Source organism: Kryptolebias marmoratus, linkage group LG4 (genome assembly GCF_001649575.2).
Source record: "Kryptolebias marmoratus isolate JLee-2015 linkage group LG4, ASM164957v2, whole genome shotgun sequence".
Taxonomy (NCBI): Eukaryota; Metazoa; Chordata; class Actinopteri; order Cyprinodontiformes; family Rivulidae; genus Kryptolebias; species Kryptolebias marmoratus.
Window position 1 is genome coordinate 31081828 of NC_051433.1, and position 23485 is coordinate 31105312.

Sequence of the window (23485 nt, forward strand, 5' to 3'; positions counted from 1 at the left end):
GTCTTTTGTTTCCAAATATCAGCTCAAGTTTCATTCTTGGCCTCATTTTCTGCAGGTTGTTGCTGTGTCTCTGCAGCTTCTTCAGAGTAATTAAAAAAAAACAACTACCAAAACAACAACAACAAAAACAAAAAAACAACAACACACACATCCCTCTAAAGACTCTTGCTCTTATCCCAGTCTGGTAAATCATGTCACTCTTTTATATTCATGATGAATTACTTTCTCTTTGCAATACAATTAAAATAATCTGTGGTATTTAAGGCAGTCTTTTCATTCATAAACAAGACACAAACTGTAATTGGGTAGGATTAAAAAGTCAAAGTAGTCATGTTTACTTTCTCTGTAGGCAAACCTTTTACATTTTGTTTTTCATTTTTGGAAGTAAAAATCTTGTGAAGTTCTCATGTGTCTTCTCTTCTCAGAGTCCCTTCTAGAGTTTATAGAAACCTATTTTTTTAATCTAATAAAGGAGAAACTCCATTTCTGTAGTTATACGTGCATCGATGGGACACTCTTGTTGAGGACTTGTGCCCTCATCAGCTGGACACTGCTCATGATCTTCTTCTGGTGGCCCATCAGTGTTACTCCGAGCCTTTGGATGTCCCTACAAACACAATGACATTTGATGAAGCATTTTAGTCATTTCATTCATGAAATGCTTTCATGTAATAGTGAGCAAGCTGAGCAAACAGTCATACTATTGTCTTCCTATTTTTTTCTTCTTCCAAAAGTGTATTGCAAACAAACTACTTTTGCATAATTTATGTTATTCTGGCCTTTCATATATCAAAACCTTCAGCTGAATCAAAAAATGGCTGCTGTGTCTTTTGGCTTTTGCTATTTCTGTTGTACTTTATTTAAAATAAAATTCCTCATAGAAATACATTGAGACCCTTTCAAAGAATTGCCACGTTAACGTGGTGGAGGGGTTTGAGTACCCCTGTGACCCTGGGGGTATGTTGTCTGGGGTATTAGCCCTTGATAGGATTTCCCATGGCAAACTGGCCTCAGGTAAGGGGTCGGACTAAGAGCGAAACCTTGTTGGTCAAACACCATAAGCATCAGTGTATCTCTCCTGGAAAAGAGAAACCGGGGCACCCCCCTGGAGCCAGGCCCGGAGGGGGAGCTCGCTGGCAAGCACCTGGTGGTGCAATGTCGCTTTCATCCAGGTTGTGGAACGGTGGACCAGATCTTCACCTTTGCAGTGTTGCTAAAGTGTGAAGTGAAGTGAAGAGAAGTGAAATCTATTTATATAGTGCTTTTCAGCAGCAAGGTGACTCAAAGTGCTCCACAACACAGGAACAACAATCGGGTACATAATCAAATACAGAGAGGTACAGCAAATGTCATAGAAACATCATAATCAAATATAGATCAATCATGTGTAATCTAAATGAAATATGTTTAGTTTCATGATTTCATTTAGATTATTCTATATCTAAAAGATGAGCTAAAACAGTCAAAATAAAAATCATGATAAAGTTAAAGCTGAACTAAACAACAATTAGGCTAAGACAGTCAAAATATGAGCTAAGATAAACTAAACTAAATGGAAAGGGGTCATGGGAGTTTGACTCTCCAGTCCACATGCCTCTCATGGAGGAGTTCAAGTAAGTGGAAGTCTTGTTCACAAGTAGGATGGAGCAGGAGATAGATTGATAGACTGGGGCCTTGTCCACAGTAATGTGGGTGTTGCTTCAGTGGGTCATGGTAAAGAAAGAGTTGAGTTGATAGGCAAAGCTCTCAATTTACTGGTCCTTCTACATTCCAACCCTCACCTATGATCATGAGGTTTGGATTATGACCGAAAGAGTGAGTTCCCGGTTACAAGCTACTGAAATGATCTGCCTTTTTAGAGTGGCCATTACCTTAGAGATAAGGAAAAAAGCTCTATCATTAGTGTGGGCAGGCAGATAGGGAGTTGGCCAGTTGTGGAGCTGGCCACAGGTAGATTTGTGCCTTCACTTTGGTTACCATTCCCTTCCCCCCAGCACATGCAACACAACTCATCAGTAGGGCCTTGATGTGTGGTGCAGAGAGCACCCCTGCCATGTTTGGGCCAGCAGTAGAGACACTTAGGGCTCTGGGGTTGGGTTAGGGTCCTCCTGTTTGCAAGCAGTGGGGCCTCATTCAACCCTCCCACAACCCCAATTTTAATGCACCTTAGGTTTGCACACACTCATTGCAACATTTCACACTAATACAGACACAAAGGGGGAGGGCCTGGGCTGGGCTTGGGGGTGCGATCCCCCCCTTTGCTCCTGTCCTGGCAGTGTCATGGGGGTTGGAGTGAGGGGTGTTGCCTACGAGTTATGGGGTTGCACCTGTGGGTGCTAGGGGCAAGTCCTGGAGTCGTAGGCTCCCGCCAGGTGGTTAATTGCTCCCAGGGATGTCGGCTTAGCTGGGGTTCCAGGGGCTGCACTGTGCTCTGATGGGCGCCCTCCCACCTCTGGGTTCTGGTATATGCCTTTCACCTTGGTCTTTCTGGGTTCTGGCTGGTGTGGTGGACTGGTGCCTGCCAGGTGTGTCGGGGGCTCTGGGGGGGGGCTCTTCTGCTTGGTGCTGGGCAGTTTCTCTGCTGGGGACTGGTGGGGGCTCTGGGCCGTTGGGGGTTTAGATCCCGGGATTGACCTGAATGGCGGGAGGTGGTGGTGTGACTGGGTTGGGGGGTTGGTGCCCTTGTGCTTCGCTGGCGACCTACTTCTGTGCCAATGTGCAGCTGACTTGGGGTGGTGCCGGGTGACTGTTTGCCTGGGGCTGCTATGGACCTCTGGGGCTGGATCCACCTGTCGTTTTGGTTCTTGGGTGCTGTAGATGGTGGGCCTTCTACCGTTCACAGCACTCTTTTGCTTGTGAATCTCCAGGTCTACACTGTGTTTTCACAGATGTACTTATTTTTTCTATTCCAAGTCTGCTATGGCCTTCATAAATCCCCTAAAAACTAGTTTGTGCTCCTCAGAAGTATACTTACTTTTTAGACTTATAAATGATTTAAAGCAGGAGTTCCCCAAGCTTGGGTCTGGACCTCATTGTGGGTCATGACAGATTAAGTGATATTCCTCAATATGACAGATTTGAACTTTGGTAAAAAAAAAAAAAAAAAAAGTGAATAAGTACTACCAAATCAAGGTGGTTGCTGTAATCTTCTTAAGAAGTTTTTTGTAACTGCAATCTTCCTAAGAAGACTGCAAGCTGGAATTAAATTGGAAGGTGTACAAACTTATGCATCTTTATTCACAACAATTTTTTTTTTTCCAAGTTGAATTTGATCAAAAATACAGGACTGTATGTGACTTTTGTTTTCCATCCTCCATGAGATGTCACAGAGTCGGCTCTCATTCATGTGGTTGAGTGACAAAACTTGCATCATTTTTGTTTGCATAGCACCTTCGTGACACAAGGCCTGGGCCGAACCTTTTCACACAGTGGTTTGTGCCAAATATTTTGTGATTGGTCAGAAGTTGTTGCGGGCGTGTTTATGTCGAAAAGCCAGTGAGCTTCTATGGAGTCATTTTGCTTCTACACCTCTGCTGAGAAACAGCTGAACGATGCTGTTAGAAAATACAGCTGTCTTTACAACTGTTTGCGCAAAATTTTTAAACCTATGAACCTAAAAAGACCTCACAGAGACCCAAGTAGCTCTTTGTGGCTGTGGTGAAGGGCCCTTTTGCCTGCGTTCTGCTCATTTCAGCCTCTGTTCTTCTCATTTTATCCCCTATTGTGCTTATTTTAGATTTAACAACTCAGTTTTAATGTCTTCAGCAAAGTTTTTCAACATTCACACTGCATTTGTCACTATCAATGTTTTCACACTGATTCATTTATGTGAATAAATGTAGAACTGTTTAATATAACACTGTAAGGCATGGCTGCTCAACTAAATTGTCCAGGGGGTCACTGTTACTGAAAGCCAACAACTAAGGGGCTGGACATCCAGTAATTATTGTCATTACATAAATTTAATTTATGATTTAAAATTTAGCTTTATTTTAAATTATCTCATTGGCAGAAGGACTGAGATGTTCAGGCCCATCATAGATCATCTATATAACAGGATCTATGATCTATGTTATTTCAGACTTTTAAAAAATATTTCTCAGGTAGATTTAATTTATGATTTAAAATTTTGTTTTATTTTAAATTAATTTGTCAGTGGGATGGATTGAGCTCACCTGCGGACTGGATGTGGCCCCCTAGCCACCAACTGTATAGCCTTGCTGTAAGGTCTGTGTGCACTGATTATCACCATCTGAACTCCTTATGTTTACTTTTAGTCGCTGTCAGTCACAGTCACCTCTGAGCTGTTATCACTCTCCATTACAGTCTGCCCTTACCCATGGTTCATGCTTATGACATGTCCCAGAGTGTGGTAGCCCCCTGCTGCAAAGTGTTCCTTGTAGCGGCCCATCTTTATGGTGTCCAGCCATTCATCTACTGAGTTACAGCTGCTGAAGTCAGGGATGGCTCTCTCCATTAGTGGAGGGCTGCTTAAACTGCAGCAAAGAGAAATATGTTAGTTAACAGGCAACAAATGACTGAGGAAGATGTACAAGATGACAAAAAAAGATTAGATGAAGAGAGGCTGAAAACAAGAGAAGAGAAATAGTGAGCAAAAGACAGGGGACAAATAGAGCTTTGAAATTTACTTAGAACCAAACCAATATCAATTAAAATAATAGAACGGTGGTGACTGAAGAAGATTAATAGGAGTTTCTTAACACTCGCCTCTGCTTGTCTTTGTTCTCACTTTACGCACACACTCACACACAAAAATAGATGCACAGTGCCTTTCACCACTGACTCTGTAGGACCTGGGATCTGAATGGAGCCATTTACATAGGTCCAGATTTAGTTCTGGTGTCCCTCAAACCCACTCGTAGATTCACTGTGGATCAATGTTACTATCACAGCAAGTTTTTACTTAACGCACAGCACGTGCATCAGAGAGGTGCTTAATGGAAAATGAAGAAGACTGCTCACTTCATCTACCAGAGAAGTTCGGGGGAAACTTAAGTTTGTGACTTTATCCCAAGCACTCATATCTGAGAGCAGAGGGATGATTCGATTTACCCAGCTTGCCTCCCACACAAGACAGTTTCTTTGCAGCCACAGTCTGTCACCAAATATTGTCCAGAAGATCAACTTCTCAGACCCTCACCGGCAGATACTTTGCTTTGATTTGTAGCTTAATCCACTAATCAGTTAAACCAATATTTGATTAAATACTGATGCAGTTTGACCAAATTAAATCAAAAGATGCCTCAATTGGGTTTTGTTGCTTTCCTGCAAATATGGATCCAGTGAGTTGCTTACGTACCTGCATAGCGTGTCCATTGACTTCAGGTTTTCTGGGTTGCGGATTAGCTTATCAAGAACAGTGACTATTTGGCAAAAGCGAGGCCTCTGATTGCGATCCTTTTGCCAGCAGTCCAGCATGAGTGTGTGCAAAGCAGCAGGACAGCCCATAGGAGCAGGCAGCCTGTAGCCCTCTTCCACAGATTTGATTACCTACAAAGTGGTCAACAAAACAGGCTTCATTTTCTGGAATGGGAAAAAACTAGCAAATTTTCATTTTCCGTGGAAATGCAAGATAAAACCACAAGTAAAATCAATGTTCCTGAAATTTGCAGAAAAAGCTGAAACTGAGTTGAAGCAGAAGACTAGCTAACAGCCAAAAAAGACAAAACACTTGCTGAAAGCCAAAAGTAGCAAAATACTAACTAAAAGTAAAAAAAAAACACTGGATAAAAACTAAAAAGTTGCAAAAGGCTAGGTAAACAGTAAATATAGCTAGAGGCTTGCTAAAAGCAGCATCTTCTTCTTTTTTCAGCTGTTCCCTTTTCAGGAGTAGCCACAGAAACTTATCCTCTTCCATCTAACTCTTTTTTCCATGTCCTCTGTCCTCACTCCAACTACCTCCATGTCCTCTCTAACTGAATCCATATGTCTCCTCTTTGTCCTTTTCCTGGCAGCTGCGTCTCTAACAACCTTCTGTCCCTCCTCTGGACATGTCCAAACCATCTCAGTCTGTCCTCTCTAACTTTATCTCCCAGTCCTTCAACCTGTGCTGGACCTCTGATGACCTCATTCCTAATCCTGTCCATCCTTGTCCTTCCCAAGGAGAACCTCAACATCTTCAACCACTTCCAGTTCTGTCTCCTGTCTTTTTGTCCGTCCCACTGTCTCCAAACCATACAACATAGCTGCTCTCACCTCTGTCTGTAAACCTTTCTTTGACCTTTGCTGCCAGCCTTTTGTCACAAATCACTCCTGAAACTTTTCTCCATCCACTCCATCCTGCCTGGACTCTCTTCTTCACCTCTTCACCTCACTCCCTGTTCTCCTGGACAGTCAACCCTAAGTACTTGAAGTCCTGCACCTTTGTGATCTCCTCCTTGTAGCCTCATGGTTCCACCAGCCTCCCTCTTATTTACACACCTTCCACCTGTTCCCTGTTCTCAGCACAGATCACAATGTCATCTGCAAACATAGTCCACAGGGATTCCTGTTCAACCTCATCTGTTAGTCTGTCCATCACCAGAACAAACAAGAAGGGGCTCAGAGCTGATCCCTGATGCAGTCCCATCTACAACATTGAAGCTATCTGTCAGTCCTCCAGCTCACCTCACCACTGTCCTGCTGTCCTCACACATGTCCTGTACCAGTCTAACATACTTCTCTGCCACTCCAGGTTTCCTCATACAACACCACAGCTCCTCCATCGACACGCTGTCATATGCTTTTTTCTAAATCCACAAAGACACAATGAAGCTCTTTCTGACCCTCTCTGTACTTCTCCATCAGCATCCTCAAAGCAAAGATGGCATTTTCTCACTCTTAATAATGCCATTGAATAATCGAGTCAAAAACCGCCTTGCCGTCTCTCTTAGACATTTCCATCCCTCCACTGGTATGTCATCGTGTCCAACTGCCTTCACCTTCTTCATCCTCTTCAAAGCTTTCCAGATTTCATTCTTACTAACCTTTTCCACTTCCTGGTTCAGTTTCTATGACCTCTACTCTTATTTTCATTTCATTCTCTTCATTCATCAACTTCTCAAAGTACTCCTTCCATCTTCCCATCTTCTTCATCTATCTTTAACTAGCCTAACCTGCTGCACATCCTTTACAGCCTGGTCCCTCTGTCTTGCCAGCCGATACAAGTCCTTCTCTTCCTCCTTAGTGTCCAGCCTCTTGTCCAACTCTTCATTTGTCTTCTGTTTGTCTTTGCTACCTCCCTTTTAGCCATATATTACATTTCCCTATATTCCTGTCTTCAGTCCTCTCACTGTCCCATTTCTTCCTGGCTAACCTCTTCCTCTGGATAACTTCCTGCACTTCACTATTCCACCACCAGGTCTCCTTGTCATCTTTTCTCTGTTCAGATGACACCAAGTTCCTTCCTACCTGTCTCTCTAATCATGGTGCTCTAGTAGCCCAGTCATCTAGAAGCTCTTTCTTACCACTCAGAGTCTTTAACAGCTCCTTTCTGAATCCTGATAACATTCTTCCTTCCTCAACTTCCACCATTTGGTCTTCTTCTCTGCCTTTACTGTTTTCCTCTTCATCACCACATCACTCATCTTACACACCACCATCTGATGCTGTCTGGCCAGGCTCTCCCCTGCTACAACCTTACAGTCCTTAATCTCCCTCAGGTAACCTCTTCTACACAGAATGTAGTCTACTTGTGTATGTTAACTCATCATCCACATAATAAATAGTCAGGGCTGTTTCTGTGTTAGATATTTGATTTAATAAACAGTGCTCACATCTCTATTGGTGAGGTTCCAGTATGGTCGTTCTCCATAGGACATCACCTCCCACATGACCACGCCATAGCTCCACACATCACTGGCAGAGGAAAACTTTCTGAATGCAATGGCCTCAGGAGCTGTCCAACGGATTGGGATTTTTCCACCCTGTCAGTAAAAGAGAGCAAGTTGAAAATCAAAGACCTGCATAAAAAGACAAATAAAATAAAAATAGAATAAATATTAAAAAATGATAAAAATAGAGGGAAAACAAACAGAATTGTTGGGTACAGTAAGTGGATAAAAAACAGTTTCATCAGCTAAAATATTTGATAAGGTAATTGAATTACTTTTGAAGTATACTGAATAGGTTTAAAAAAAAACACTAAAAGTGGAAACAAATGGTAAATGGCTTGCACTTGTATAGCACTTTATCTAGTCCAAGGACCCCAAAGCACTTTACACTACATACAATCAGTCATTCACCCATTCATTCACACATTCGCACACTCACATACTGATGGCGGTAAGCTAGATTGTACCTACAGCTGCCCTGGGGAAGGCTGACAGAAGTGAGGCTGACATTACACCATTACACCGGCGCCACCGAATCCTCTGACTACCACGAGTAGGAAAGGCAGGTGAAGTGTCTTGCCCAAGCACACAACGGCTGAGACAGACTGAGCAGATATTTGAAAACAAAAACTGCCTAATTACATATCAAATCCCGCCCATTTCTGTCCAAATCACAGAGATGCATATTCACATTGGATTTGTATTATCACAGGACCTCTGAGTTCAGCAAAATATAGTAGGTAATTTGAGGGGGAATGTTTACTTTACAAATTACTGACATGGCTGATTCACATGAGATTAATAACACAGACAATCTCTGTAATTATTACAAATAGCATGTGGTCCCTAGGTAAAACTAATCCCATGAGAATAGGGCTATAGTCTCTCAAGCGTGTCCTGGGTTTTCTTCAAGGTCTCTTCCCAGTTGGACATGCCTGGAACACCTCCATAGAGAGGCTTTCAGGTGCCATCCTTACCAGATGCCCAAACCAATTTCAGCTGTCTTCTCTCGATGTGGTGGAGAAGTGGCTCTACTCCCAGTCTTTCCCAGTTAACCAAACCTCTCACCCTATCTCTAAGGGTGAGCTCAACTACATCTGTACCCACAATCTCCTTCTTTTAGTCACTACCCAAAGTTCATAACCAAAGGTGAGGGTTGGTACGTACATCAACTGGTAAACAGAGTTTTGCCTTGCAGCTCAGCTCCCTCTTGACCACAAACAACCAGTAGAGTATGCAATACTGTGGAAGCCACACCAATCCGTCTGTCGATCTCACACTCTATTCTTCTCTCACTCGTGAACAAGTCCCCAAGATACTCCTGAAGCCCTCAAAATAGAGAGAGAAAGAGGTAAAGAGAGGTAGAGAAGCCCCATTTAAATTGATGGGAGGGTTAACCTCCTCCACTTGAGGCAGCACCTCATTCCCAACCCAGAGATAGCAGTTCACCTTTTTTCCAACTGAGGACCATGGCCTCAGATTTGGAGAAGGTGATTCTCATCCCAGTCTCTTCACACTCAACTACTGAGAGATGGAGATCATGGCATGAATACTCCAACAGGACCACATCCTTTGCAAAAAGCAGAGACAGAATCCCAAGATCACAGACCCTTTCCGTCTCCTGGCTGCACCAAGAAAATCTGTCCATAAAAATCATGTGCAGAATCAGTGACAAAAGACAGCTTTGGCAAAGTCTAATATTCTAACAATTGTGCCAAATGAACCCAGGATGCAGACTCATCTTCTCAGACACAGAACTGATTTAGGTACCATTTTATAATAACGACACCTTATTTTGCCTTATTTAATCATTAATAAATGTTTAATTAACCTTGAAAACATAATTAATTAAGGATGGTTCATAGTTAATACGCTATAAATTAACATATTTACTAATGCTTTACCCATAAAGGATAATTACTTCCAATATTCAATGTTTGTTCGTGCTTTATAACTAATAAATTAACTATTCTATATACTGTGTGTATATGTATGCTCATATAAATGTGCTTTCACACCATGTGTTAGACATGTATTAATTGTTATAGAACGTTTGAATTGACTATATACTTATCCTGCAGTGCATTAATAATTAAGGCAGCTGCTAGTAGTTAGTCAAGTCTTTTTATGAACCCTTTTAAAATAAAGACTTTTTATGCTTTATTAATTATTTGTTAATGTGGACAAAACACACAAGTTCCTCTTCACCTGTGGTAATCAGGTGTAGTTATTATGAAGTGCTACCCTGATTCATTTACCAAAAAAACAAAAGGCTGAGGAGGCAGAAAACAAAACAAAAAGCAGCAACAAGGCAGAGGTAAGCAACACCAAAAAAGGATAATGAACCAGCGGGGATATGATGACAAAGAATTGAATATAAAGGCTGGGCTAACAAGGAAGTGGAAACAGGTGGATTATTACCAACATTATTACCTGCCCCTGCACAAAGGTCCCGTGCAGTGTTGTGTCACATGGTCGTGCACCTCCCAATTTTTGTACCTTTGTATCACAGCCAGAAACACAAAAGCTCTTCCTCCTGAATACATGCAGCCATATTTGATGTGACAACCATCTGCTGTTTCTTTTTTACCATATTTCAACTGGTTACGTAGCGTACTGCCCCTGTCTTTTCGACGTAAGTGCCAAGTATAAACGCCACCGTGTGCTCAGGTCAACGCGACGGTTGCGGAGCCCTGTGAGACTCCTTCACCTACCACTGGAGTTAGCATGTTGTCAGAGCCACAGGAATAAACATGGAACGAGCGGGTTTAACCAACAATGGTTAGTTGAGCTGAAATTCAGCAGCTGGCTTTACAAGACTGAATATGGTAAGCATGTTCTGTACTTAGTGAAAATATTATCCTTGTTTACCAGTAAAATGATGCTATTAAATTCAGCATTAGATGTTTTGTTGTTCCATGTAGTGATCCAACATGCAGCCTGTGCCACAAAAAGCACAGTACAGCATCTNGTCTGTTTGTCAGAGTTCTCTGTTGTTATTCATTGGCCTGGAAGTGAGACGTGTGTTGGTGCTTTGTTTGCACTTTTTCATTTATGTTCGTTTAATTTATTTGTAAATGTGACTTAAATTAGGATTCAAATTAGGTGCAAACAATTAGTATTTATTTTAAATGTATTTTTGTTTAAAAAAGTATTTCAAAAGTGCCTTTTTGTAAAACTGTAGTTGTGTAAATATTTGACACAAATATCTTACAGTATCACATAATAAATAGCCATATTTTCAACTTTCCTGCCAACTTCAATCTTTTTTTTTACTAAATCACAGTCGGCCAGCGATCAGCTAGCGATCACTGGCAATCAGCCGGCGAATGGCCACCTACCACCATCCTTAACTTCTTTTCTGGGGGAAACCCTGCAAACATAAAACTCAAATACAAAAAAAATAACTAACTTGTAGACTTATTGGGCAAATTCCAATGCCCCATCAAGAACCCAAGCAAAGGAGAAGAGCTGGTCCAATGTTCCACGGCTGGGACAAAACCTGAATTCCTTCTGAATCTGAGGTTCTACAACCAACCAAACTCTCTTCTCCAGTATCCCTAAATAGAATTTATCAGAGAGGTTGAGAAGTGTGATTTTTCTGTAATTGGAACTTAAAAACTTCTTAAAAAGGGGAACCACCACCCTAGTCTGGCATTAAAGTGACATTGCTCCCTACGTCTATGTGATGCTGCAAAGGCGTGTCAACCAAAACAGCCCAGTAACAACCAAAGCCTTGCATCCAAATATTGACATTCATTATTACAATATTATATAATATTATAATAATATGATCTGGGCAGAGAGTTGACACTGGGAGGCTGACATGCGGGCCGGCTGAGTGAACGTTTGGAGTAAGGATAGTGCTAAGGCTAAGCTGCCAGTTCACCACTGACCCATTCACATTTCAAACTGATTTTCTTCACTCAGCAGACCCTGGTAATTGGCAGCTCTATAATGTGAAACGTACCCCTAGATACTGCAGTGACCAGAGTCAAATGCATTCCGGGGGCCAGGGCGGACAACACCCAACCCTATCAGAAACTGTTGACTAAGGCAAACGAAAAATAGAGTAAGATTGTTATTGAGATCGTCCGTAATGACACCTGGTTACGCCAATTAGAGAACACTTAAATTAACGTTGCTTCAGTGTGTAACTTTGCAAAAACTATGTCAAACTGAGTAGTTGTCCCCTCCCCAACCTGACCAGCGATGATATGTTTAGTTGAATGTCGTTGTTCAACCTCCAGCTGCCAAAGGGGGGTCCTGAAAATAACATGGGCTACGTAGATAATTGGAGTGCATTTTGGGGAAAACCTGATCTAATGCGGGATGGTATCCATTATACTTTGAATGGAGCCGCTTTCTTTTTAAGAATTTGGCAGATTTTGTTAGTCATCCAAATTATTGATCTGTGTCTGTCTGCTCCCGGTTCTGTCACGACCACCTCCCCCAATGCAATCATCGAGATTCCACTCACCTGTCATCTATAGTATTTATTTTATTTGTTTTTATGTCACTCAAAAAAATATATATATACAAAATAATAAAAGAGAGTAAAAAGAAAAGTTCTGAATAAAAATGGTGCAGAGTGAAGAAAAAAAAATCTTATCATATTTTTAAAAAAAAGAATAACTTTAAATTTACAGCAAACTTAACCTTGAACATTTTCCAAATTTACAAAGAATAATAATTTAAAAAAAAACATCCGGTATTGTTTATATCTTAGTTCCATTACATGGTATCATATTTTCCTAATAATTTTGATTTAATCTCCTTTTTGAACACATAGCTTGTTTTGGAGGTTTTTATATTAATATCTAGACAGTTCCATAAACTGTAATACATCACCCCTTCAGACTAGTTCTAAATGGAGGTTTGACAAAAATTTCCTGCCCCTTAAACTTTTTTAATAAATTTTGACTGGCTATTTAATGGTAACAATGTTTTATGAGCCCTATACATAACATGCAAAATAATATAATCATCCAGATCATAAAACTTCATAAAACTTAATTTTAACTGATGAAATAATATATTTGTTGGATGACCATAATGTTTTCTACAAACAATTCTTAAAGCTCTTTTCTGTAAAATAAAAATAGTATTTGTAATAGTTTTTCAGGCTTTTCCCCAAACTTCAAGACACAATCTTAAATGTGGTACAACCATTGAATTATATAATATATACAATGCTTTAACTTTTACTTTATACAATAATGCAATGGTTTTTACTATTTTTGTTCTTAATTAAAATGAGATCGCCACATCAGCTTCACATCAATAATGACACCCAAAAGTTTAATTCTCTAACTCTATGAATTTCAATATCATTAATTTTGAATGGGGCTTTATATTTAAGCTGCCTTCAGTCCTTCAGTCTGTGCCAGATTGTTGAAAGCTCTTTGCAAGTAGATGTACAGCATTTTTCTCCCATCCCTGATTGCTCTCCTTGCCTCGACCATTTTTCTGTGCCCTGAGCAATGAGTTTTGCCAGCCCTTTGAATAAGTAATCTCAGTTCTGTTTTCCCGTGTATGACCATTGCCTTTTTTTTTCTTAAATAGTTGAGCTCTGGATTAAACCCAGAAAAGTTCACTGTTAACCAAGCGCTGTTTGAGGTTGGCTCTGATCTTCCTCCTTCCGGTGACGTCACGACTCCCACCAAGAAGCACATCGAGGAGAGGTTAGTGGCTTTTTCTCTGAGTTTTGTAAAGCTCTTTGAACCATTCATAGGCACTAGCTCTCTTTCTCCCTCCTTAGACTCACTTGAGTGGGCCTCCCTATGTTTCCTGATTCCCACCAGTTTTAGCATTAAAATAAACCCTGTGAAACACTGTCTTTGTCTGGTTGAAATTTCGGATCCTTTGTTATTTGTTAAACCAGGTTCCAGTCCAGGAGGTAGAGGAGAGTCTTACACATCTCTCTGCTGTTTCTCTTCTGTTACTCACCTAAACTCATAGAGTTTGCCCATGGCCCAAATTAAATAAACCAAAAATCAGCTCTAGAAAAATAAACCATAAAATCTTATAAAAATAAACACATTTATTTACCTGAACAAAAAAATAAAATCATTAAATACAGATTATTAAACATATTATCATATCCTCTAAGTCTCTGTTAGTTAATGATTTGATAACTGATCATCATATTGATTTATTTTGTCTCACAGAAACCTGCCTACAACAGGAGGATTTTGTTAGTATAAATATATCCACTCCTGCTAATTATCTAAATGTTCATCTTCCTAGAACAACAGCTCAAGGTGGAGGAATAGCTGCTCTTTTTCAGTCAGGATTACTGATTATTGCTAAATCAATTATTAGTTATAATTCTTTTGAGTCTTTGACCCTCAGTCTTCGTCATCCAAAATGGAAATCAGGAAAAAAAGAAAACAATTTTACTTGTTGTTCTATATCATCCACCAGGCCCTTATTTTCAATTTTTGTCTGAATTCTCAGATTGATTTTTTGTCTGACTTATTATTGAATACAGATAAAGTAATAACAGTGGGGGATTCCAACGTTCATGTAGATGTTGAAAGTGATAACTTAAACATAGCCTTTAATAATTTCATAGATTCAATTGTTTTTACCCAAAATGTCCACAAATCTACTCATTCTCTTCATCATAGTCTTAATTTGGTTCTGACAAATGGCATAGAGAGTAAGGACTTAATAATACATCTTAACAACCCTGTTCTGTCTGACCAGTTTAATAACCTTTGAATCTACATTGACTGACTGACTGACAGCCACTGAGAGGGAATTTCATTATAGTAGATGTCTATCAGAGAACACAGTAACCAAATTTAAAGAATCTCTTCCATTATTATTCTCTTCTGTTTTGGAGATTAATGAAACAGATAAAAGCCAATATTATTACAACTTCAGTGTAAACATCCTTTGATAAAATTGCTCCTCTGAAAAAGAAAGTGATCAGTCAGAAGAAGATGGCTCCTCGGTTTAATTCAGAGTTACGTCCTTTAAAACAGGCAGCTAGAAAGTCGGAAAGAAAACAACACTCCACTAACTTGTAAGAATTTATTTAACCTGCAGAAATATCCTGCTAACATACAAGAAAGCCCTTCATGAAGCTAGAACCGTATATTATTTATCTTTAATAGATGAGAATAAGAACAACCCCAGGTTTCATTTTAGTCCTGTAGCTAGACTAATGAAGAGTCCCATCTCTGTTGGGCCATCTATCCCTGTAATGGATATACAAGTAGTGATGTCTTCATGAGACTTTTTTTTTTTTTTTTTTTTTTAATGAAGTTATTTCATTTGGAGAGAAAATTAACAACATTCTTCCTACGACTGCTCCTAATTCCCTGTCAGTTGAAGCAGCTTTAGAAGTGTCGCTAGAACCTGATTTGTGTTTAGACTGTTTTCGTCCTCTTGAGCTTTCCAAATTGTGAAAAAATAGTAGCTTCATCCAAACCATCAACATGTCTGCTGGATCCCATTCCAACTAGACTGTTGGTAGTTCCCTTAATTAATATCCTCATTTTGGATCTGCTTATTTGTCTCTAATAACTGGTTATGTACCACAGAGCTTTAAGGTTGTTGTTATTAAACTTTTTCTTAAGAAACCTGATCTTGATTCAGGAGTTCTGGCCAATTATAAACCTACATCTTATTTCCCATTCATTCAAAAAAGTCTCGAGAAAATAGTTGCAAGTTCTGTTCTGTCCATGGAGCTGACACCCTGTCTATTTTTAAGACTAGACTTAAGACTTTCCTTTTTGATAAATCCTATAGTTCTTACTGTTAAAACTCTTTTTCCTTTCCATTGTTGCCAATGTGCTTGCTCAGAATGGGAGACTGTGACAAAGTGAAGATTCCACACATTCTTCTGGCTTTTTCATGTAGGTGAATGTTTTTTTACAGTGTCCTAAGATGACATTTGTAGTGACTTGGCATTATATAAATGAACTGAACTGAATTAATATGATCAATAATATCAAAACCAAAGGCCTCCCTGCATTTCCTGACTAAAATAATAAAAATGCACTTCAATTTTTTTTTTCAGTTGTTGTTCTTACCTCGCTACTTGTAGTATCCTGAGTTCATGATTTTTTAATGTATTTGCTGTACTGCCACCCCACACCACTAGAGGGAGTAGGAAAGTTTAAGGATGCAAAAAAAGCATAACAGAACTAGCGAAAAGAAGAGCAAGCTATAATGTGCCTGAACTGTAAGTGTGTTCCAAGAAGTAATAAAAGAGTTAAATGCAACTGAGGAGTGAAGATGTCACATTAGTCACCTCTAATTATGAACATGTCTAAATACATTTTTTTTCATGATTTGAATGGTGTTGTGTCCTTCAAATTACAATTTTCTTCCTAATCCAAAATTTGTCTGCACACCACAACCCATCCATTCGCCCAACAGCCTGCTTGCTAGAACATATTTGCTCGCCAGGCCATTTGCAGCTTGAGGTAGAGGTGTAGGCAACACTTTCATATCAAGGGTACAGCCACACGCACCTAGTGCACAGACTCTGGCTCTAAAATTACAACATGGCAGTATTCACAAAGCTTACATTTTGGCCTAAATCCTGAACAATGGGAGGAACCTAAGACACTTTGTCAATGGTGCAGCCCAGATTTTTGTGACCACATTGACTGTGCATGCTGAAGTACATGCATCTTCAATCTAAAATGGTAGCACCACAAATCCAGCACACAAAAACAGACCATGGGTCAAATCACAAGCAGAAGAAAAACAACACAAACACTTGTGTGGAAATACTGTGTGAAAAATGTGCTGTTGTCAGCATTTGGATCATTAATTACTCAGATGCAACAAGACACAAAATCTGCATCTAATTCCTGTTGAAAAGTCACTTAATTTTTGTTTCTTCTTCTTGGCTTTTGGATATGCAGTTAATAAATCAGTGCATTATTGCCACCTACTGCTGTTTTGAAAACTGTAGACATCTTACTGGAACTCTGTGGTGCAGCTGAAGTGAACACAATGAACTGCCTACACGGATATTGAAAAGCGTAAACAACTATGGTTCCACTTTAACTTAATCCTCGGGTTTCGATAGCTTCACTCTCTTCAGAGTGACGCTGCTGACAGTTTTATTTCCATAAAATGTACAGCTTGGCTCACAGTTTTACAATTTCCAGGAAGTAATTTGAACTGTATAAAACTTTAGCCAATAATAAGCATAATGATGCGATGATTTCTGTAATACCCCACGTAAATCTTTTCCTTTACAGTTACTCAGAGTGATGCTGCTATAATCAGAATGCTGGCCTTTTTCAGGTTTGAATGAGTCGTTTCCCATACCCGTGCTTAATTAATATCTCACTGTGAAAGTTTCTTTTTTTCAGTTAAGACTTAATGCATTTGCTCTTAACAGTCTCCTGGTTTAATACTGAAATGCTCTTAAGAGGAGCACTTCCACTACCACAATTCTTTTTTTTTTTTTTACTTTGCTCTCACTTTGTTGTGACTTAGAATAAATTTACTTACCTTGTCTTCTTTTTCATTGTTTAATTAATTACATAAAATATCACTGTTTGTTTAAAAAAAGCTAAACACTTTTTCATTAAAGACATTGAATTTGAATGCAGATCACCGACTGCCTTTCATGCCAGTGATTTAGACTAAGACTATCATCTCGTGTTGAGAAATGAGTTGTAAACGTTTTGATCAAACCTCAAAAAAACATTACAAGCAAATTTATGCAGTATCTTTTGTGATCTTTTAGTGCTCAAAGTATGTATTGTGAATGACTGTAGGCTATTATCATACCTACATTGTTTAGTTTCCATATTTCTACAGGACTCCAGCTGTATGTTTTGTGAATTGCCATTGCTCGCCTGACTGGATGTGGAAAAAATGATAAGAGTAGTGGCATTTTACCACAGCTGATTGAGCAATAATAAATCTGTGATGTCCTTAAATGTCTGGGAGTGCATCCGTGCCACACTTACTACCTAATTAATAGCTTGTATTGTGCCACATACTCAATGCAGATGTACTGAAGCAGGTGCTGCTTGTAGAGAAAGTACAACCTACCCTGCTTGTGTTTTTAGGAAAACATGTTAATCATTTTAGGAGCTTAATGTCTGATTTGAATGAACCTGGTTTATAAATTTCATCTGTCCTGGGATCCGGGGTTACTAATAAAATGTCAGAGGCTACAGCCCCAAATGACCAGGTCTAACCACATTATGGATAAATAAAAAAAACACAGGTCCAACACTGTCTGTCTTCATTTCTAAAGTACAGTGACCCTGAAGTGCAAACCACATCAACAAATCACTAAACACAACTACAAATTTGAAAACACAATAACAAATTAAAACCAAAATGACATCTTAAAGGTGAACGGAAATCAAATCTAAAAAAATGACATTTCATGAATGTTATTTAGTCAAACACATCCACACAACATTCCAGGGATCTATTTTCCTGATTTAAGACTTAAATATACTGTTTTTAGCGTTTAAGTCAATAATTTTTAAAGTTGGTGACTTGGGGGTGGAGTTGCTATCCTGGGTTCATGATGTACGGTGTGCCTCGGCCAGCCAAGAACGCCACTACTGTCTGGTTGTTTAATAGTAAAAATGGAAGAAGCCTTTTTTGATTAGGAAGAAATGCCGAAGACTTTGCGGGAGTAATGTACTTGTTGTACCCACATTGTACCAGTATTCATCCATTCAGTGTTGAATTGTTGAGTGCTTGTGAACCTCAACGACTTTGTGGATGTCACACATCAGTTGTCTCAGATAAAGCCAAAAACACCTGAATGGTTTCGTTAATGTTTGGTATTATTAAAAAAGTATCATTTTTAATTTCTTTTCTTTTTTCTTTTTTAATTTTACATTAAGCATATTTTATGATTTTCTTTTAACTGATGTTGGCTTCAAAACACTATTCAGTTCAGCTTTAAGAAACACAATGACATTAACCTACTGGAAGAGAAGGGTACCAGTGGGAAACATGAGACATCGCTGGACAACAGTGCACTTGGCTTTTAAACCTGAAAGCATGTCCAGTATCACCTCGTATTTATGTCCTGACTCAAAATATTCTTAGATAGTGGCAGTTTGGGTCACTGGTAACATTCATGTTTTCAAAAACGAGCTACAGGCAGAATAACTTTAGGTTCAAAGGTAAAGTAGTGGTGTCATCTAATCAGCAATGTCTCTTGTTTCCTACTGGTACCTACCTCTTCCGTTAGGTACCAGTAGGAAACAAGAGACATTGCTGATTGGACTACAGCGTATTTTGCTTTTGAACCTGAAATTTCATGATTTGTCCTGAGCATGTCCAGTGTCACCTTGTATGTATGTCCTGACTCAGAATATTTTTGGTTAGCTACAGCTACATTTGGGTCACCAGTAACATTTCAAAATCGTGGTATGGGCAGAATAGCTTCTTGTCCCAAAGCCAAACAGCGCTGTTGTCCAATCAGCAATGTTTCATGTTTCCCACTGGTGCCTATCTCTTGTCATTGTGGTTTGTCAAGTTAAGTCAAATTTATTTATGTAGCACTTTTCAGCAACAAGACGGTAAAAAGTGCTTTACAACATTTTACACAAAATTACAGTCAAAACACACACAACAATAAAATATGAACTAGGATAAAATAAATCTAAGATAATCTAAATAAAATCATAAATCTAAATGAAATCATTAAACTAAACATCTAAATGAAACACACACACACACAAGATTAACTGAGGAAAACCAAACTAGGATATAATGAAAGCTAACATAAACTGAACTAAGATTTAAAGACCTCAGTTGATCAGACATAATAAAAACTAAACTAAAGGTACCAAAAGGCTAACTAATGCCCCTTTTCCACCGGCTCTAAAGGTCCTGGCTCCATTCTGCTCGGCGTGCTTTGCATGCATTTCCACCAACATTTTTTTGAGGCCGGTCCATGTTTTTTTGGTCCCTGCTTCGGAGTAGGGCCAGCTGGGTTGGTCCTGCTTTTGTGGGCGGCGCAAGTTTAGCTCCTGTTCACTCATTGGTCGTGGGTGTGACCAAATTGAAGCAAAAGAAGAGCGAAGAATACAACTGTACTGAATTAAAAGTTTTATAGTAATAGGACTATAAACAACAGCGTTAGCTTACCCTGCAACGTTTCTGCCGTCTGTCCCCAGCTGAAGGCGCTGTAAAGCCTGAAATCTACAGTGGATAACAGCTGTCCTACTCCGCGCAACAATCGCTGCATCCAGAGCATTTCTTCCACTGCGCCTCTCTTCCTGAAGTCTCAGGAGAATCCCCATAAGTAAGGGTTCCAGTGAAGAAGTTGAGTTTGAGGTGAGCAAAACCTAAAAATGCTGAGCCAGATAGGCCTTTGTCTGCCATAGTTCTGAAAGTGATGGAAAGTTTTATCAGCCGGCCTCGGGAAGGGAGTCAACACAAATCCGCAGGTGTCCTGGGGGAGGGGGGAGACTGATGGGCAGAGAGCGTCAAGTTTACATAACATCCAGGAGACTTTGAGATAGCCTTCCAAGGCCGACTTAGTGGAGCCAGATTCAGATATCAGAATTGTTTTTAGGTCAGACTGATGGCGAAATTTAATGTCAGCCTTAAAAGTCTTACTGGGACATCTCAATGGCGAATCCAATCATCCAAATTGGCGTGGTCACTGAGTCAGAAACTTCTCCGTGGTTGATTCCATTTGGCCAACGAGTTCTAAGGTCCATTCGCCTTTGCTCGCAAGCCGAGTCTGAGTGTTATCTGCTTGGCACATTCCTTCACACAGACCAAGCAGCCTTGGCCAAATAGCTGCCTGTGTCTTCTGAATTTCACAAGATGCCAGGAAACCACCAAGTCCAAAAAGCAGAAATCCTTTTAAAAATCCAATTATGTATACGTTTTCAATATCCACGACCAACATTCCCAAAAAACACAATCTTCCGCTTGCTCCAGGAAGCCAAGGTGAGTCTCGTTGAAGGTGTCCCATCGGGGCAGAAGGGCTCTCCTGTGCCCAGCATTCTTGTTGAGAAAATTTGATCACTGATACTTACGCTGATACTATTGATACCTATCAATAACATTAATCTTTGGATTTATCTGCACACCACTATGAAAGGGTAAACAAACATGGTCATACTGCTGCTGTTGCTTTTTTGGCACTCTCTCTCTCTTGCTGTTTGCCATTAATGTTTTGATATTTCCGCCTCTTCCTGTCATCTTCTGATGCTATTTCCTGTGTCCCACCATCTTTTTCATTGTTAGTTCATACTACTCAATTGCATTCAGATTTGGGTTCAGAAATTCAAACATATTTAACTAACTGCATCAAGACTGTTCCACCTACACAGTAACAGATTTTTGTTCCAACTAGCCATGCCAACTGTCCCCAACTAGTGTAGATTTTGCTCAACTGGGAATTGTGGATAAAACCTGGCAAAAAATCATATAGTGTGTCCTCAGCTAAAACAGCAATGTGGCAACAACTGTTGTGATCTCAGTTAAACCAAGTTCCTAAAAATTATTCCATTTGACCTCATGTTATAAGTGACGGTATGTAACATTTATACAGACAGGGTTGACTGACATGAACTGGACCTGCAGTGATCAGCATCTGTTGTGATTTCTTGGTTTTTCAAATGAACAGCAAGCTTCTCACCAGCACAGAGAGAGAAAGTACAGTGAGCTGGTCATCGGTGGCAGCGAGTGATAGCTCAGCTGTGTTGAGGAAATGAAAACCACAGATGAATGTGAGTCATTCTAAGTTAAAGAAAAAGTTGAGTTATGTTGCAAACATAAGAGAGGTGCTGCTTCTCTTAAAAACTCGTTCTCCAAGTCACAACTGTAAGACAGACTGCCTCAAACCAAAAATGTTTTACAGCAGATACATGTAAATATAAACAAGTAAATAAAAAAACTAAAAAGTAGCTTCATAAACATTACAGCAAACCAAAATAATTTTTAAAATGCTAAAATTAGCAAAAACATAGCTAAAAGCTACATGTAGCAAAACTGTAAGTTCTTTATAAATTCAAGATTTAGCTCCTTCCCAAAGGTGATAAATGGCCTGGTTCTTTTCTTGACTAAAGCTGCTACTGTGCTTCAGAGTAAAATGATTTTAATGTGGAGACGAAGATTCACAAGGCCAACATTTGAGTCAGAATCTGAATGTTAATCAGTGCTTAATCCTACACTGCAGCAAATCTCCTTTTTTAGCAGCTTTGTTCTGGTCTGCAGAATGAAAACACCATAGAAACACACACACGTGGAGATGTCATACCTGTTATCGACCCCTGTCAAAAGTGAAAGGGCAACAATGTTTTTGGCCATCTTTATACGTGCATAGATTTGTTTGTTTGTAGCATTAGCAAAATATTTCATGAGACACTGGATTGTTTTTAATGAAACTCAAAAAATAATCATTGGCTGTATGTCTACACACAGCCGATCCAAGACAAAAGCAACCTTTGTGACTGCTTAGGGCCTCCAGGCCAGCAGGATGCGCTTAACTACCCACAAAAGACATGTTTGCACATGGTGTAATCTACACTATTTGTAATCATAGGAAAGAAAATCTACTTAGTTTGATATTTATGTTAACAGAATAATAATTTAATAATACTAATGCTCTAATTTCTGCTAAAAAAATCCATCCATCTGTAGTGATATAGAAATGCCTAATTCCACGCAAATAGTTTCCAGGTGAGAAGTCTGGTTCTTAAGGTGGGCGTGGTGTATATAAGGAGCTGTGGCATTCATTCAGGTGTGTGTCGTCTTTTGCTCTCTCGCTGTGTGGCTTGCGTCCTGTGGGATCTGGCAGTAATAAAGCAACAAAACGCTGGCTGGTGCATGTTGTGTTGATATCCTGGTGGTAAAACGTTGCCTGTGCTGCGCTCCTTCTCTTCCTCGTTCTGCGAGTGTGTGTGCATGTTTGTGGATCGGCAGGCTCCCCACAGTTGGACCATTGCTGCTCTGTTCTGCCCTGCGTTCGTCTCCCTGATATTTGTACCATCGTTTTAAAATTGGACTGAGTCGGCGTTATCTGCCCTTATTGAAGCAGTGTTTGGGGTGTGGCATCAACGCGCCCGGTTCACCTCCCGCTGCGGCGTGGCAGGAGGACCACGCCTGGACCTGATGTTTTAAAGCGTTTTGTCTATTGTTAATTTTGATTTCTGTACTTATTTTGTTTACAGCCCTTTTGTTCGTTGTTTGGTCGGGCTGATATTGTTATATTGGTTAATTGTTTGTTTGTTTGCAGTTGCTGAGGTCCGGTGACGGTGTTGGTGTGGTGACGGCGTCTCCCTCTTCTGTGTGCTGTGATCCTTGAGTGTGGGGTTGTCTCACTCGTTTGGTGTTAAAGGTTTTTATTTTCTTGGGTTTGCTGTGTTTGGTGGATGTCGTCCCCCTAGCCCCCCTCTGGCCGGTAACCTCAGCTACTGCAGCTTTTCTATTTTTCTTTTATTCCCTTTGTTTTCAGTCTTAAACTGATTTTAAAAACATTTTAAAAAGAACATTTTAACGAATTTTAATAAATGGATTTTGCAAACTTTAAACTGTCTCAGATGTTCTAATCCTCGCATGACCGAACCTGTGTGCCTTAAACCAAAGGTAATATTCTCTGGGCGAAATTCCCAGGGTGGCGTTGTTGAGCAACCAATTAAAATTCCACAAAATCTGAGTTCCATCTAGGGTCGCCACAT

At 39.8% G+C, this 23485-nt stretch overlaps 1 protein-coding gene across 1 annotated transcript in view; it reads right to left on the reverse strand.

Moving 5' to 3' along the window:
- Positions 1-306: 306 nt before the first annotated feature.
- The window catches only part of epha8 (eph receptor A8), a 271726-nt gene continuing 248547 nt past the window's right edge, over positions 307-23485 (reverse strand). Inside the window, exons 17-20 of the mRNA XM_037975306.1 lie at positions 7776-7925; positions 5321-5511; positions 4338-4496; positions 307-607 (exon numbers count right to left, since the gene is read on the reverse strand). Of these exons, the coding sequence (XP_037831234.1) occupies positions 493-607; positions 4338-4496; positions 5321-5511; positions 7776-7925 (615 nt within the window). The 3' untranslated portion in view covers positions 307-492. The remainder of the gene's footprint in view (positions 608-4337; positions 4497-5320; positions 5512-7775; positions 7926-23485) is intronic.